Consider the following 17,014-nt stretch of genomic DNA (forward strand, 5'->3'; position numbering starts at 1 on the left):
AGCGCCTTTTACTAAAAATAATAAATTAAAATGAAGTGAGAGACGAGGATGTTGGCAAAATGACGTATAAGCGGTTGATAAGCGGTCTGTAAATGCGTACATACAGTAGCACAAATGCCGTCGTTTAACGGGGACGGTTTCACTATAACGTGTACCCTATATTTTTGTTTATGTTTGCGCCTTATAGATTAGCATTATTACTATTATTCTAATTATTATTAATTATTTTGATTATTATATTATTATGTTTAGGATTCTTAATTATTATTATTATTATTATTATTATTATCATTATGTATATAGTATAAATTGTAAAAAGGAACATATTTACTATATCATATTCATTTTACGGGGACTCTCCCGGATGATCAAATTGTTTAAACTAAAATGAAGGAATAAATAAAATATTGACCAAATAAAGGGGGTACTTACTTTTCTATTATCGATATGCTTCGCTCCTCCCTCCGTCTATTCATCTCCTTATTTCCTTCTTTCTTTCCATTTTTTGCAATTTACTTCAACGTGTAATCGATATAACTCTGATAGGAATATTAGTATGAAGACACTGAAACCGAGAAGCAAAATATAAAGAACAAACAGCAAGTCATCTCGTCTATTTCTCCCTCTTAATCCACTATTCTTTTGTTCTTATTTAGACCACTTATTTAGTCTATTCTGTGACTTTGATATAAATATCCTGCCGATTCTCTTTATTTATGCAAGAAATTTAAGATTAAAGTTAAGAGTATACAAGTTAGTGTTCTGATACATATCTCGTTCTTGATTTTTACCTTCTGCTGAGATGTGCACAATAAAATATTCAGATATGCATAACTTATTTTTTCATTCATCTATGTTATAATAATTTTTTTAAATTCTGACAAGTTAATTTTAATACGATATTATCGAGAGTGTTTGTTCCAGCTTCTTTCTTTCTTGTACTTTTTTCTCTCTTCCTGATTGACTTCCAGTTATTACGGGAACAGAACCACCGATTATCATTTCCAGCGCAAAGATTATAATGGCACAAGCGTATCCAAATCCAAGAAAGTAAAAACTGAACGCCAGCTGTTTCAGCAACATTACATTGAATCCTTTGTTCCTTAAAGCAATTATCCTCTTTCTCTCGCGTCTTATCTCCGAAATAAATTCATCTTGAACTTTTTTTATCAAGCCAGCCTGCATCATCTGCTGTATAATATTGTTCACGCGGTTGTACAGCGGCCAATCCTCGCGAGTGACGTACGATTGTATGTTTGCACGTAACATTTTTGATTTAATAAGATCTTGACCTTTGATTCTGTAGTACATGTGGTAGCAGTCGCCGACGCACAGGGCGGTCGATGAATTCTCGACGTGCTCTTTGCAATCCTCGTACGAGACCACTTTGTAGCGCGATTGAAGTACGGGATCGTTAATCATATTCTTGAACAACTTAGATCCATATAAAGTGTAACCGGCTTTCTGAAAAAAAAAAAAACTAAATTAACGTTTGTCATTTATTTATCAAAATATCATTAAATTCATATCAAATTTATGATTTGATTGGCATTCAAATATTGCAGCTGCTTTACTTTAAAAGCATTGTATTTCCTCAATAATATGCAATATTTGATTTAAGTAAATATGGATATTATTTCATAAGTAATGAAAAATACCAAATATTACAAGTTTATATAAAAATTTTGGAAGGTAACGTGGTTCGTTTAATTTTTTTGTAAGTGTAAGTTTAAGGAAGATTTTAAAAATTAACTTAATTTTTTTAAATGATATGTTATATTTTTTTATTTTTAATGTGATAGAGATTATTGAAATAAGTTCAATAATTTAATTAAATCTTATTTAAAATTATGGAGAATTGTAAATTAAACAAGTCTCATTATATCTCAATAAATCCATTTATCAATATATTTAATTTAATATAATAATTATAATTTAATAATATTTATATTTGTGTAATACCTAGTAATATAATTTGTGTAACTATATTTGTAAAAGGATTTCATTAATTTACAACTTTTCATAATCTTTAAGTTAGTAAATTATGAATTCGTTTCAACAATCGCTATCAAGGATAAAAAATATGCCATTTAAAGAAATAAAATAAACTTTGAAATCTTTTTTACATTTTTACTTACAAAAACTTAATCATACTCTATAAACTCAACTTTTAAATAAAACAGCTTATGAATAATTCTTGTGGGCAATTTTTAATTGCTTATGAAATAATTCCGCATATTTACTTAAATAACAGACTGAAGATGTTACATGTAAGAAAAAACTTTTTATTATTCAACGAGAGTTGGAGTATGAATCTAGGAAGAAAAAACAACAAAATGAGATTATTATTACCTTGATACTTGTTAGGCTGTCGATATCGCGATTATAAACCGGCTTAGTGAGCAAGGATGACAAATGACTTTGGAAGAGAGCATTTATATTCAGGAACAAAATCAACACCATGCATATAAAAATCCTAATAGAATTCATTTTGGGCAAATGTAAAATTCCTACGCAGATCATAAGTCTTAGTACTTCTAGTGCAGCTTTTACGTATCCCATGGTTTGTATAAAAATTATATAAGTTAATATACATATCGCGATTATTATCACCATCACTTTCGGCGACAAAAAGGTTATTATCTTTCTGAATTCGGAAATTGGTTTCTTTGGTTGTGCAATTACACAAATGCCTGATCTCGTATGGGGATATGTGTATCTAAAAATAAATAAAGTATTATGTATTCTTTCTAATTTCATCTATCAAGTTTTCATTCATACAATACATAGAATAGGAAGTTATTTCTCTTTCTCCTTTTTTCTTTTTTTTTCTTTAATTAACCATTTTATTATTTATATTTTAAAATTCAGTTTTTAGAATCTTAAGAGGGGATAAGAATATTATATAATATATTTTTCTTATTATCTTTCTTCCCATGGATACCAATCTATTTAAGATATAAAGTTGAGTTTATTACCTCGTATTTTCGCAGTTCTTGTCAACTGCTTTTGCTGTTATTATACATAACTTCAACAAATTCGAAAATTATTTTTGTGTAATGAATGTGTTCATTGTTACATCATGAATAACAATATAAGACAGTGTTGCGTGTGTGCCTGGGGAAGAAAGAGACAGGCAAGCACGTTCTTACCGTCAGCATTATCTCTTCTCCCCCCCCCCCCATGCACGCACGCAACCTTGTCTTATATTGTTATTCATGATGTAACACTGAACACTTTCATTACACAAAATAATTTTCGAATTTGTTGAAGTTATGTATAATAACAGCAAAAGCAGTTGACAAGAACTGCGAAAATAAAAGGTAATCAAGAATCATCCATTAAAATCCAAGAGATAAAAAAAAAAAGAAAATCAATTTTTTGTTCACAAAATTACTTTATAAAAAATTCTTTTGTTTACAAAATTGCCTCAAAAAAAATTTTTTTGTTCACAAAACTACTTGTTCATTAAAAAATATTTGCTGCGAAATGAAAATGCAGTTTTTCTCATAGAGAAATAGCATTTTCACAAAGTTCCCTGGGTTTGAGACAATTTTAAGCTTCATATTCGAGTTCGAGCAGGCCCAAAAATATAAAAATTGACCGATTTCATGCGTTTTCCTTAAAGGCAAATTTTGACCTTTTTTAGACATCGTTCTTTATATTCTATATTTTTGAAGAATAACGAGACGTACCTGACCTTCCACAATACAAGCAAAGCTCTCGTATTCATGGCAAGGTCTATTTTGCCTTCGCTTACAGAGGCCATCAAACCTTCAAAAGTACCGTTCGGTCCTATACCACCCAACGCATCGGCACTGACATTGTAAACGATGATTTTAAGATGCGCGTTTAGTTTTTCCAAGAGTATTTTAATAATTTCACTGTTGTCACCGCGAAATTTCTGTGTACCCCGTAAAGTCAAGTTGATTTTGATATATGGTTCCATCTGAAGAGCGTTTAATCGAATCCAGTAACCATTCAGAGTAGTTGTTTTGTCGAAATCCAGAGTTATGCATATATTGTCGTCTAAAAAATATAGTGTTGGCTGTTCAAAATTTGATACATTTTTCTATCTCGTAAAATGACTAATATGTTTTATTAATAATAAATTATTGTAACGTTTAAAAAGAGAGAGAGTATCTCTTTTATTGATAATTTATATAAAATATATTTAGTATATAAAATAATAAAATATTAATATTAATATAAAATAATAAAAGATATTAGACAAATTACATTTTATTTTATATTAATTGTAAGGTGACTGAAAATTAATTCGTGCTGTAATATGTTTTTTTAGGTGAAAAGAAAGAAAAAGAGAGATATACCAAATATGAATTTTTTGTTCAATATTATCCAAGGATGGTCGTTTCGTCCTTTTTCAAATCCTACCTTGTACCAATCGTCTGGCGTACTGTCCGAATATGGATTATACGTATAATACACAATTCCATCGTTCGGATCGATGCATATAAATATGACCGAGAGCAAGTCATATTCCCAAGCTGTCCAAAGATACGAGCGAGCATTTATACAGCCCCGAGTCTCGGTGTGTTTATCAATTAAGATATAAAATCCTTCCGGATTCGCCCATGGCGAGTCCTTTGCTCTCTATATAGAGAAAAAAAAAGTAATACAATAAAATTATTAATAAAAATTCGCCAAGGCTCTGCGATGTAAATCAAATTAAAATTACAAAGAAAGCCAATAATAGAGCCAAACAAGCAATTTTATAGCGAGCGAGTTTATATTCAATAAATAAAAATACTGTTTCGTAGGGTGTCGTGAGTTATGAACGCGAGTGTAGGCTGTATAAAAATAGTTTATTTGTTGTCCTCTTACTAATAAAATCAGTATTCGAAAGTTGTTGACTTCGCGATTGACAATTTCAAATCTACCTCGCAAATCTTTCGAGAGTCGCTGCTACGCGAAATGACAGCGAGATGAAGAAGCGCGAACTCGAAGAGAGAGAATCGTAGAACGAAAGTGTCGACGTTATCCCTCGAAAATACTAGTTTCAGCTTGACTTTACTTATTTTGATATTGTCGTTGGTTGTTCGAGATTCGACAATATCCTTCACGGCTCCGCTTATCGATTATAGTTTGAATTTTATTCTATCGTTTTCGAGAATACGAGCATTTTATAATTATCTTTGCGGTTTGATTTAAACCCTCTTCAGTAGTACGCAATACATAATAATTATAATATTAACATTCCAACTATTATTAAATAATTCTAATATTAATAATTTTAATATTACATCTAAATCAATACAGCGTGGTCAGTTGTGAGTTCGTGAGAAGCAAAAAAAACAATAAAACTAGTGTCACATATATGTATAAACAGTATTGATAATATACATAAAAAAGTAACAGAAATCTTTGTTGTTGAGATCAAACATAATTATGTTGTTATGTATCTAATAAATATTCAAAATTGTTTTTCTGAAAAATAAAGCTTTGTATAAAAAATTTTTTATTTTTTATTATTATTATATAATTTTTAATTTTTTCATATAAAATCACCCCTTCTATCTTTTTGCTTATACCAGTTCTGGAATATTCGATATTGTATACATTTTTTTTATTAAGTTACGTAAGGTACCTGAGAAAGTTCCTTCCCTAATCTTACCACAGGTGTGTACTTACAAGTATTACAGAAACGATAGGTGCCGATGAACCGGGTAGGTAACCGTAAAAGAGACTGACTACCCTTAACTTTACTTTAATAAACGAAACTTTCACTTGATTCGTACAGAATATTTTAAACAATTGGTGCGAATCTCGCGAGACCGCGTGGCGGTGCGCAAATCAAAAGATTCCGATGTACGGTAAGTAACCGAGATTTCTCTGTCCATAATCGTGTAATTCGATTGTAAGCCCACAACCATTCGCTTCGACGTCTCGTGTTCGACTCTTTCGATTCCTTTTTCCTTCCCGATCTTTCGTTCGTAGCTCCGTTGTTTGTCGCATTCCTCGTATTCCTCAGTTTTTATGTATCTCCGGCGATTCGGTAACGTTCGTATTGCTCGCGGCATAATATCGATATCGATATCGATATCGATATCGATATTTATGTATATATGTTGGTATCGATAGCGCTGAGGTAATCTTTCGGCTCCGTGTATCTTACACTTATATATTTAATTACGCTGTTTTATTATTATTTACCTGTAACAGAGATCGCAGGAGTGGTTGAGAAGATGCCACAAACACGAAACGATGCGCCTTTCGAAGGAACTGGATGAAATGGTAGTTCTCGAACATCAAGTAGGAATATTTTGTCAGGGTAAATTTCTCGAGGGCATTAAATCGATTCGTTTCATTTAACAGCGCTACAGGTACTAAACCGTAAAACGCTCTATTGATAAATTCGCTGTAGTCTCCGCCTAACACCAAAGTCGTTACAGACTCTTTCGGTAGACATTTCATTAAAATAAATCCCTATGAAGTTAATACAAAAAGTTACAATAATAGAACGTTTTGAGATAATTAAAAATAACTTTGACAAGTATAAAATATTATTGTTATATGAAAATGTAATTTATTATATAATAATGTATAATAAGAGTATGAGTGTGCGTAATACGAGTAGAATTGTTTTTATAATAAATAAAAATATATTATTGGTTTTTATCTCAAACATATTCTCGGAGAATTAACTTACCGTTGCAGTGACTAAATCTTCATAAACCGGTTTGTCCGATAATGTAAAATTATTATTACTTTTGAAACAAAATACATTTATAATTAATAACGAGAAGATAACACAAAGAGACACGTTCGACATACTTTTGAAAATTTTACTATATAATTAAACAGTATTAAACTCTTTAGAATAAAATGTTCTTTACAGAGAGAAAGTATGCTAACATTGCTGTTCCGACGAAAAATGATTGAATGTCATTTCTGGTATTTCTTACGATCGGGCTTTTTAACATAACTGATTGACTCTATTCAGATAAGCGCGCGTGTATGTGTGTCACATTTTTATTTTTATAAAGGTTTTTTACTTTCGTCCATTTGGGTAAAACGATAACATCATACTCTGAATTGTGTGACAGGCTATGATTACAAGATAATATTATAACGTCGGAAAAAATATATCGGCAATAAGATTCTTCGACATATACAGCGTGATACGATAAATGAATATGTCGGTGTAATAAACGGGTTAATCATCGACAATAGAGTCTAACAGCTGATGGAACGACTGAAAGGTATTTGACTTCGCTCATTCTGCACTGGTTTATATTTGTTGTACAATAATATAATTTGTACACTTCTCTTTTTATGAATTAATTAACTTTATTTTCTGCATGTATTATTACTTATTCATATTTAAAATAATATGTCATATTATTTATTTTCAATAAAGAAATTTGACTATTAAACAAGGGTTAATTTGATTTTAGTTTTTTTCTTATGTAATTAAAAACTTATATAACCATGTGTTTTGTAATATAATGTTACTTCCGTAACATTATCAAAAGTAATAAAATATCTTTATTTTATTTTATTGATATTATTGAATATTTTTTTATCTTTACAAGTAATTATAATTTTAAAAGATATTTGATTAAAAAGTTTGTTTTTTCTTTATTTATTAATTTCGAAATAAATATTTCCAATGACAGACAAATATTTCTACATGATAGACATTTTTCTTTTTTGCACTAATGTAGTTGTTCCATTATTTTTAATAATTATGTGATAACGTGATGATAAAAAACGCGATTTTGTCTGGTTTTGATAAAGGAAGATAATATAACATGACATTTCAGTAGAAATATAATTACACATCTGAATGTTACGCTACCTGAATTAAGGGCACACGGAAGCGATAAGATCTTGCCGGAATAAATGGTAACATCATGCAATATCTAACTCATCAATATAAAACTCTGTGCTGTAAACACGAAAAAGCATTATTGTGATATAAATTAAAATAATCGAGAAATTTTTTCCAGCAGCCTTTCGCGTCAGGTGTAAACATCGATTTAAAAACTTTTATATCAGTCAAACATCGCGTCCAGCATTTCTTATACGCTCTGTTAAAAAATATCTTATCACGCTACAAATAATTATAAAAAAATTATAGAATTGAAGTAAGAGAATTATAGATAAAAATAATCAGTGTGTTTATAAACACAGTGTCAATAAACACTGATAAACAGATAATAACTGATTAGTTTCATCAGTTTACTAATTCATTAAAGAATTTGCGCAAGAATGGGAATTTCTCGACGTAAGCAACGCAACTCAAAGACGATTACGGAATTTGCGGAAAAAAGTTCAAAACCGCGACGTGTCACGCTGTACCATGCAATTTTAATTCCATGCAATTCGCAAATAACGCGACCACTTAGCGGGCGGTTGAATGAATTAATGATCGCGGATAAGAAGACCGTCGAGCGTCGTGACGAACGCGAGATGAACGAAGATGATGGACGCGAGATGGGAGGAGCCTCGGAGAGGAGTCTCTCTCATTCCTCAGATTCCGCATCATCTCGGAGAAAGACTCGGAAGAGAGAGAGAGGGAGAGATCAGTTGCAAGCAAGTAACCGCCGCGTACGCGCGTCTAAACAGATTCCGTTCCGCATTCTCTCGCAGAGAGAACCGGAAACCGGTTCCATGGGACGCGCTCCAAAAAGAACGAGGGACACGATGCGTCATCCACCGGGAATCAGCCAGTGGACATCGTCCTTGATCCTGCTACTCGCGACAGTTCGCGCGACTTCAACGAGACAGCCGCATATCATTTTTATCTTGGCAGACGATTTGGCAAGTTGTCACTTTGCGATAAATTCTATCCGGCGGAAAGAATTTCAAGAGAAAAAGTATCAAGAAAAAATGCTAGTAAGATAAGACACGAGTGTCTTGCGATGAGTCAACTTTCATTCAGCATATTTTATGCATTTCCTTCATGCGTTGTTATTTTACAATAAAGATAAAAAAGTGTCAATCTAGATAAGACTAAATACAAAATCTGACTAGAGCACGTTTGACATTATATATAAGTCAAATAATCAAATTTGTATCTATTTAATTGTGTGAATTTATATCAAAGATAAAATATTTCAGTCTATAATGTTTAGTACTTTCTTCAAAGTATAAAAAGTAAAGCAAGTTTTTTTTTTAAATACACAATTTTACGGTCTCTAAATTTATCTATACTCATTTATCTATAGTTTGTAAAAATAAAGAGTTTTTTGAATTTTTATCAATCATAGTCATTTTTTTTGTGCATTAAAAGTATAAATTATAAAATAATACTCTGTGAACAAAATTTTGATAAGTTTTCATAAATTTATCACGTCACATAAGACAAGAAATAAATAGGGAATGTTAAATCAAAATTGAAAATAATTATTTTAAGATTCTATCCAAAGAAAGAGAGAGGTAAAGGAAACAAGAGAGAAAAAAGATAAAGAGAGAGAGAGAGATTACATTTAGATTTATTTTTATTCTTATCAGGGATGGAACGATGTCGGCTTTCATGGTTCGGGTCAGATTCCAACTCCGAATATCGATGCTCTGGCATATTCTGGGTTACTGCTCGATAGATATTATGTCACACCGATCTGTACACCCTCCAGAAGCGCTCTTATGACCGGCAAATATCCCATTCACACTGGAATGCAGCATGGCGTAAGTGCTGGTGCTTCTTATTTGTATAAGTATTTTTTTTTTTTTTTTTTTTTTTATTTTAACAGAATGTAATAAAAGACGGAAGGAAAAATGCAGACAAAGTAGCGCGTGAAAATCAGGCAATAGATGGCGATTCCAAAATTATTTAACTCATAACGTGACTAACAATCATTTTAATTATCTTTCTATATTTAAATATTTAAATATTACTTATTAAAATTGTCCCGTGATTGACCAATTTGTCAGTTTCTTCTAGCTTTTTTTACACCTGTCAACGAATAAATTCAATTGAGAGCTATCAGTTGGCGGAAATGTTATTGTTGTTCTGCTCGCAGCGGTGTACAAAAGGGAATATTATACTCTCTCGCACTTCTACTGTGTTGACCTGGATAGTTCAATTGGAAATTATCATATCTAGTGATATAGTGAAAGAGAAACATTGTCAATTTATTCACATACACTATGTGTGTGTAAACGTAACAAAGAACGGATGGATGATCGCATCATGAATCTCAATGTATCTCTCTTTTATTATTTCAATTAATAGCAGTAAATAAATAATGTTCTTTTTTGCAATTTTTCGACTCTATTCAAATACATCAGGGATATTTTTCTTAAGTTTAAAAATTTTATAAATTTGTAAAACGTGATTAAATACCCTCACAATGACAATTTAATTAATCAGATAGCAATAAAATGCTAATTTATCGAAAAATAATAAATCTATAATCATCGACACTTGAAATTCATGAATAATTCAGGTTCTTAAAGGCGCGGAGCCTAGGGGATTACCACTTCACGAGAAGATTTTACCGGAATATATGCGAGAACTAGGCTACAACACGCATATCGTCGGCAAATGGCACTTAGGATTTTACAAAAGAGAATACACTCCGACTTACAGGGGATTCGACACCCACACCGGATACTGGACAGGTCATCACGATTATTACGATCACACAGCTGTTGAAAATGTGAGCGAGTATACAACAAATATAATTTGATTCAAACGCGATAAAAGAATGACGTCTAAAATTAACGTTAAGATAATTTTGACGTTTATTCGCTCAACATGACATGCTTGTTTATTGTGTATAACATGAAAATATTAAATAAATTAAACACAGAAAATATAGAAAAAATATAAAAATATAAACTTTTAACTTTAGAAAGAATAAAACTTTTTATAATTAATGTGTTCTATGCAATTGTGTTTTATAATTTTAATGTTAATTTTTTTTCACGAAAATGTATGTTATATTAAAAGCGTTATATAAAAATTATTTTACGAGTATAAAATAATGAATAACCCAATCGTTACACGACTTAAAGACTGCGTTATATTTATTATATTTATTACAGTGAAAATACATGATCTGAGTCTTTTGTGCAGCCTTATTGGGGTTTGGACATGAGACGGGGCATGGAACCGGCATGGGATCTTCACGGTCAATATTCCACGGATGTTTTTACGAAAGAGGCGGTGAGACTGATTGACAATCACAACTCTAGCCGGCCGATGTTCTTGTATCTTGCTCATGCGGCCGTGCATTCCGGAAATCCGTACAATCCGCTTCCAGCGCCAGACGAAGAAGTCGCAAAGTTCAACAATATCTTCGATTATAATCGAAGACGTTTCGCAGGTAAACATTGACAAATATATGAGAACGGTTAAATGAAATTAAAATTAAAATATTAAATATTATTGACTCTGTGTTACAAAAAATAATTATAAAATAATTAAACAGAGGAATTATAAATTATTAATGAGAAGACAGTCAGGCTAATAACTGAAATTCTGATACAGGTATGTTGAATAAATTGGACGAATCGGTTGGTCAAGTAGTTGAAGCTCTGCATAAGAACAACATGTTACGAGATAGTATAATTGTTTTTTCGTCGGACAACGGCGGACCTGCTGCTGGATTTAATTTGAACGCAGCATCTAATTGGCCGCTGAGAGGCGTGAAAAATACTCTTTGGGAAGGTAACCTTATTCGAGTATCATACTATTATGCCTGATTATATTTGAGAAAATAATGAAAATCTTTGAATATGATTAACAATAAGATTAATTGAAAAGAAGTTTAATAAATTTGTAATGCAATTATTTATTTATAAATAAATAATTTTTTTTAATTTACGATTGAATCAGGTGGCGTCAGGGGTGCAGGATTAATATGGTCACCTAGCCTAGTGCGTCCTGGCCGAGTGAGCAGACAGATGATGCATATTACTGATTGGCTACCGACACTTATAACAGCTGCCGGTGGCGATGCCTCGAATTTAAGTTCAATCGACGGTATCAATTTATGGGGTGCGCTTAGCGAGGATACCGAGTCGCCGCGAACAAATATTCTTCACAACATCGACGATATTTATGGCGTGTCCGCCATTACGGTCGGTGACTGGAAACTCATTCAGGGTAGGTGAATTTCCAGAATAAAGAATTCTATGCTTTTAATTTTAAAATACACAACGCCAAGAAAATAATTTTTTTTAAATTACTTTTTCCTCTTCTTCCTTAAATCTATTTTAGAACGTAATAAATATCACCAATTCTCGATTCAGTTTGATTTCTCATAGGATCCACTTATAATGGAGCATGGGACGGATGGTATGGCCCGTCCGGCAGGGAATGGATCTATGATGCGAGTGGTGTGATTAGCAGCACAGCGGGACGCGCTGTCGCCAGCGTGGGATTCAGTGTTACCACGGAAATTATAGGGTTCCTGCGCGAAAATGCGATGATTAAGTGCCCGCCAAGAAATGATAGTTTGCCAATCTGCAAACCGTTAGAAGAACCGTGTCTCTTCAATGTCTATCAGGATCCTTGCGAGGATAATAACCTTGTCAAACAGTGAGTAAAATATTATTCGTTAAAATTCTATCTTAATTATTATATAAAATTTTATTCTATTTTAATCTACAAAAATACGCTCGCGCCTAATTACACCTTGTGTTGTGCCAAAGATTCCCCACGATCGTCAGAAAGCTACAGGAAGAGCTGAAGAAGATCAACAGCACCGCGATTTTGCCCGGAAATCTACCATGGGATAGTAAAGCCGATCCAAGTTTGTGGGATCATACTTGGAATAATTTCGGAGATTATATCAATAACGTTATGATGAGCGCTGCAGCTTGATTGATTATTAGTAATAGTAAATAAATTTTTTCTTTCTCTTGGCTATCAGTGATGTATAATATAATCCTTACACTTGACAATGCTGTCTATGTTAATTTAGATGTTTCTTTATTCAAGAAATATCATTATATTATAAAGAAATTTATAAAATTATAAAAAGAGTCTTTTTTTACTCTTTATACATGCATTGATAATAAAAAGATGTAGGTCTCAGACAGTAACTCTTTAATATTAAATTAAATTTAATATTAATTTAATTTAATTTAAACTGAACAACTTTGTATGGAGAATTATAAATTTATAACATACATATGTATATGCTAAGAATCCTTTCCTTCCCCATCTCCTTGCCATCCCTATTTTTACTTCACTTTTATGACAATTCGTACTTATCCACGTAATGAAGAATTAAACAACAAAAAGATTTACAAAAAAAACGCGATTTCCTTTTATATCAAAAATGATTAAATCGTTTGACGCCGTGCGTCTTGAAAATGCATCCTTATATTTCAAAACGTCTCTTTGAGGCGTCTAAAGATAAAATTGTGGATGTAACGTAGTTTTTAAGCGGTCAGTGTTATGAGTAAAGGAAGGTCTTGTTTATATTAAGAACTTAAAGCTAGATAGCCTACAGAAAAAATAAATCGGACAGAGAAAGAGAATAGCGAATTTATCACGTAAACAAAACTCTTCGTGAACTTAATTCCTCACAGAAAAAAATCATAGAAAGTTTTTATTAATCTAGATATCTTATTAATATAAGACAGTGCAAGGTGTAACTAAAAAAAGTCAAATTTTGTAAAATAAAAAACACATTTACATTACAAAATATATTTTAAAAATAGAATATTAAATCTAATATAAAATATATTACAAAAGAATATATTACAGAACATGTAACAAATTACATATTATGTAATTAATTATATATACTTTACAAAATAGGATACTAAATTTAATACTAAATGTATTACAAAAAAGTATATTACAGAATGTATAACAAAATATATATTATATAATTAATTCTATTTTATGTTTAATTAATTTTTTATTTCTGAAAAAATATTACATTTTTATATTTTTTCTCTAAAAATAATTTTAATTTTATAACTTCAAATTTTATTTTTTTTTAATGTCCTAATAACTCTAGTAACCTAACAAACCTCATTCTACTTGCTGGTTATGCCAGCAAAAATCCGTGATAATGTGATTTAGGGGGTCTTAAATTGGGAATATGCGATTACGTGATATTTGAGAAGCTTTAATTGAGATTTCGCAATCACATATATCTCTTACATATTCTGGCCAATATTGACCACGTATTTTAAAAGCCAGTTGGACCTACCTTTGTTGCTCTTGGCCATTTTGACGCGATTTCTACGAGCCAAGAATCGAAGAAGAATAATTCCTTTTACTGCCGGTTAATAATTATCGTCGACAAATAAGACGACTTTTATTCGTTTTAGGATCGTACAATATTACAATCGTTTTTTAGACACATACGTCGTTCAGTTGTCAAAAGTCACAAAATATAAATAATTATACATGTAAAATATTTTAGCATACATATATTAACCTTCAGTCGGCAGATCTATATCTTTAAAATTGTTTCATAAAATTCATATATGTATATATTTGAAATAAATATTTTACACATTGCATAAAATTAGAATAAATATTATATATTTTTATTTTAAAAATACTTTTCTTTTTCTTTCAATTTTTATATAAAATAATATACCTATTTTAACAAAAGTTTAAAAATAATGAATTAAAAATTTAATATAAAATGTTATTGTTAGAACATAATACGTATAAAAAGATACGATTTAAAATCGACTTAGAGTCCGCCATGTACACGGTTATTTCGTCGTCCAAGAGTTAAAGCAACGAATTTATTTATTTACAATTTACATATAAAATCTATCTACAAAAATCTCTATACAAATCCGTTGCTTTAAAATAAAAATTTTTTATTACTCACCGACACTGATGCGAAACAACAGAGTTGTTGAGATTGAAATTACGTTGTCTGTAACATACAAATATAAAATCCAAATTATAGGATTTAAAATATTTTATCAAGAAATTATTATTGTACTCAAAAAATTTTATATTCGATGCATACAATAATAAACAGATATATAAATATAGAATAATTTTATAAGTTCTAAAAAATCTATTTTTTGAATAAAAACTTATAGGATTTATTATAAAAGTTTTTCTCTTTAAGTCTCTTTAAAATCATTTAAATAAATAAACCGGATTAATTTGTACATGATTTATAATAATTAATATACAAAATAAACATTTACCCCATGGTTGCTCCGCCAGTGCAGGATGCCTCTCCTAGGCCTCCTCTTCCTCTTGGATTGTCAGAGTCGTCAGGATTTATACACGCGCGATATCTTTTTTTTTTTATTTGTTTAAATTGTACAAAAGTAAAATCGCGCAATATTTTAAAGTAAAAACGCGCGATAGTTTGGACGGCACTCCCGCATTTTTACGCGCGATACTTTGACGGCATTTCCGAATTTCGGAACGATCGAAAATCCCATTTCATCACGCACGAGAATCATACTTGGAGTCGACAGGTCGGGCACGACCAAACTCCGAGCAAGAGTTAAGTCCGAAGCGGAAGAAGACGAATGATCGAGGGAATCGATCGCGAATGGGGTTCGCTCGATTCTCGTTTGTGCAGGTCCGCATCTCAGGCCGACTCAAACTCATTATGCACGATTTCGGATGAGCATATGTGTCTATCATACAGACAGTCCACATGATGCGTAGGGCTGGTAGACGGATCGAAAGGAACGCCCATTTCATAAATGTTCAACAATCTGAACATTTATCAAATGGATCAGACATCTTTACCGAGCGTAAATCATGATCTAAATCCTCCAGTCGACGTTCTCAATGTGATACGTATTGCTGGTAGACGGTGCAAGAAAAGGGGCCCATCAACGATTTATTCCAACAATCGACCGACCTGTAATCGGTTAGGACCGAAACCGGTTGCTGAAGCAGACCGTGCTTTCAACAACCGATTATCGAGCGTTAGCTCAATATTAACCGCATGTTCATGTATCTCTCTATACACGAATTTACGTCTACCTACGCAGCCGGCATTCACCTCAGTTGCGATACTGAAGCGTGTAAACGTTGTTGCCCAGTAAGAAATGACGATTGAACAAACGCCAAATAAACGCCGATAAACGACATCGATTCGACATCTTCTTCAATCAATCATTTCTCACTAAAAAGCAACGCTGACAGAATCGTATTTAGTCGGCATCAAATACGAGTCTCAAGAACAATTTCGTGATAGAAATTAGAATTATATGGAATGAAAACATGACCGTGATCGCGATTACGAGACAAAGCCAACGAATGTGAAAAATAACGCGCTATATGTCACCGAGGTCGAATGTTATTATTTTATTATATTTCAAAATCTTTTTAGATGTATTTTAACAAGTTAAGATTTATCGTGTAGCGTTATCGTACGTATTATCGCGAGAAACGTTGACGGCGCACTCGACCTTAAGATGACAGAACGCGAGACGCACGTGTCGACGCCGGCGCCGGGGTAAAAGCACGTGCGCACATTGACATTACGCCGGCCGTACTCGGAATGAATGGCTCACGGCTGTCACGAGTCACGTATGTAAGCGACGTCCTCCCCTCTCTTACTACTCAACCATGACGTCAAGGACAAAAGAGAGTATGCTTTCTCTCTCTTTCTCTCTCTCTCGCTCTCTCTCCTTGCAAAACAGTAACAAATACTCACTATATTACGTGATAAAATTTGACATTGACGCGTTAAAATATGTACATCAAGTTCTCAAATACATAAAATTCCTTAATTAAATTGATATTATCGATATTATTATTCAATATATTTAACGTGCTTTAAAGCGTGTTGTATGTGAAACGCGATTATGAAATATAATGCGAAATGAAATATTTTAACCAAAGCAATCTTATAACTTGCTGTATAACTGTATACTAATATAATTATTGAACTATGATAATTATTTATCACACGCATAAGTTTATTAAACGTAACTAAATGTAAATTGATAGTGAAAAATATGTAGAAATTTGCGTATAAATATATTTATTGAATATAATTCTATGCTCTTAGAAATTTATCATATATTAAATAAATATTTTCTCTCTCATCATAATAACTATTTAATTATTCTTACACAT

The 17,014-nt window shown here is 31.7% G+C and overlaps 2 protein-coding genes across 2 annotated transcripts; one reads left to right on the plus strand and one right to left on the minus strand.

Annotated features, from left to right (window-relative positions):
• Nucleotides 1-494: 494 nt before the first annotated feature.
• On the minus strand, nt 495-7,048 carry LOC140670329 (uncharacterized). The gene is given in 9 exon segments (XM_072900886.1): nt 495-565; nt 792-981; nt 984-1,464; nt 2,353-2,719; nt 3,696-4,029; nt 4,332-4,614; nt 6,175-6,447; nt 6,671-6,728; nt 7,017-7,048. Coding segments are annotated over 8 exon segments (1,953 nt in total). The 3' UTR covers nt 495-565; nt 792-856.
• A 1,476-nt stretch (nt 7,049-8,524) lies between these two features.
• Nucleotides 8,525-12,840, plus strand: LOC140670049 (arylsulfatase B). The gene is made up of 8 exons (XM_072900456.1): nt 8,525-8,787; nt 9,481-9,654; nt 10,416-10,628; nt 11,048-11,297; nt 11,462-11,641; nt 11,810-12,079; nt 12,241-12,514; nt 12,628-12,840. The coding sequence occupies exons 1-8, from the start codon at nt 8,638-8,640 to the stop codon at nt 12,797-12,799; spliced, it is 1,683 nt and encodes a 560-aa protein (XP_072756557.1). The 5' UTR covers nt 8,525-8,637; the 3' UTR covers nt 12,800-12,840.
• The last annotated feature ends 4,174 nt before the right edge of the window (nt 12,841-17,014 follow it).

Source organism: Anoplolepis gracilipes, chromosome 10, assembly GCF_047496725.1.
Source record: "Anoplolepis gracilipes chromosome 10, ASM4749672v1, whole genome shotgun sequence".
Taxonomy (NCBI): domain Eukaryota; kingdom Metazoa; phylum Arthropoda; class Insecta; order Hymenoptera; family Formicidae; genus Anoplolepis; species Anoplolepis gracilipes.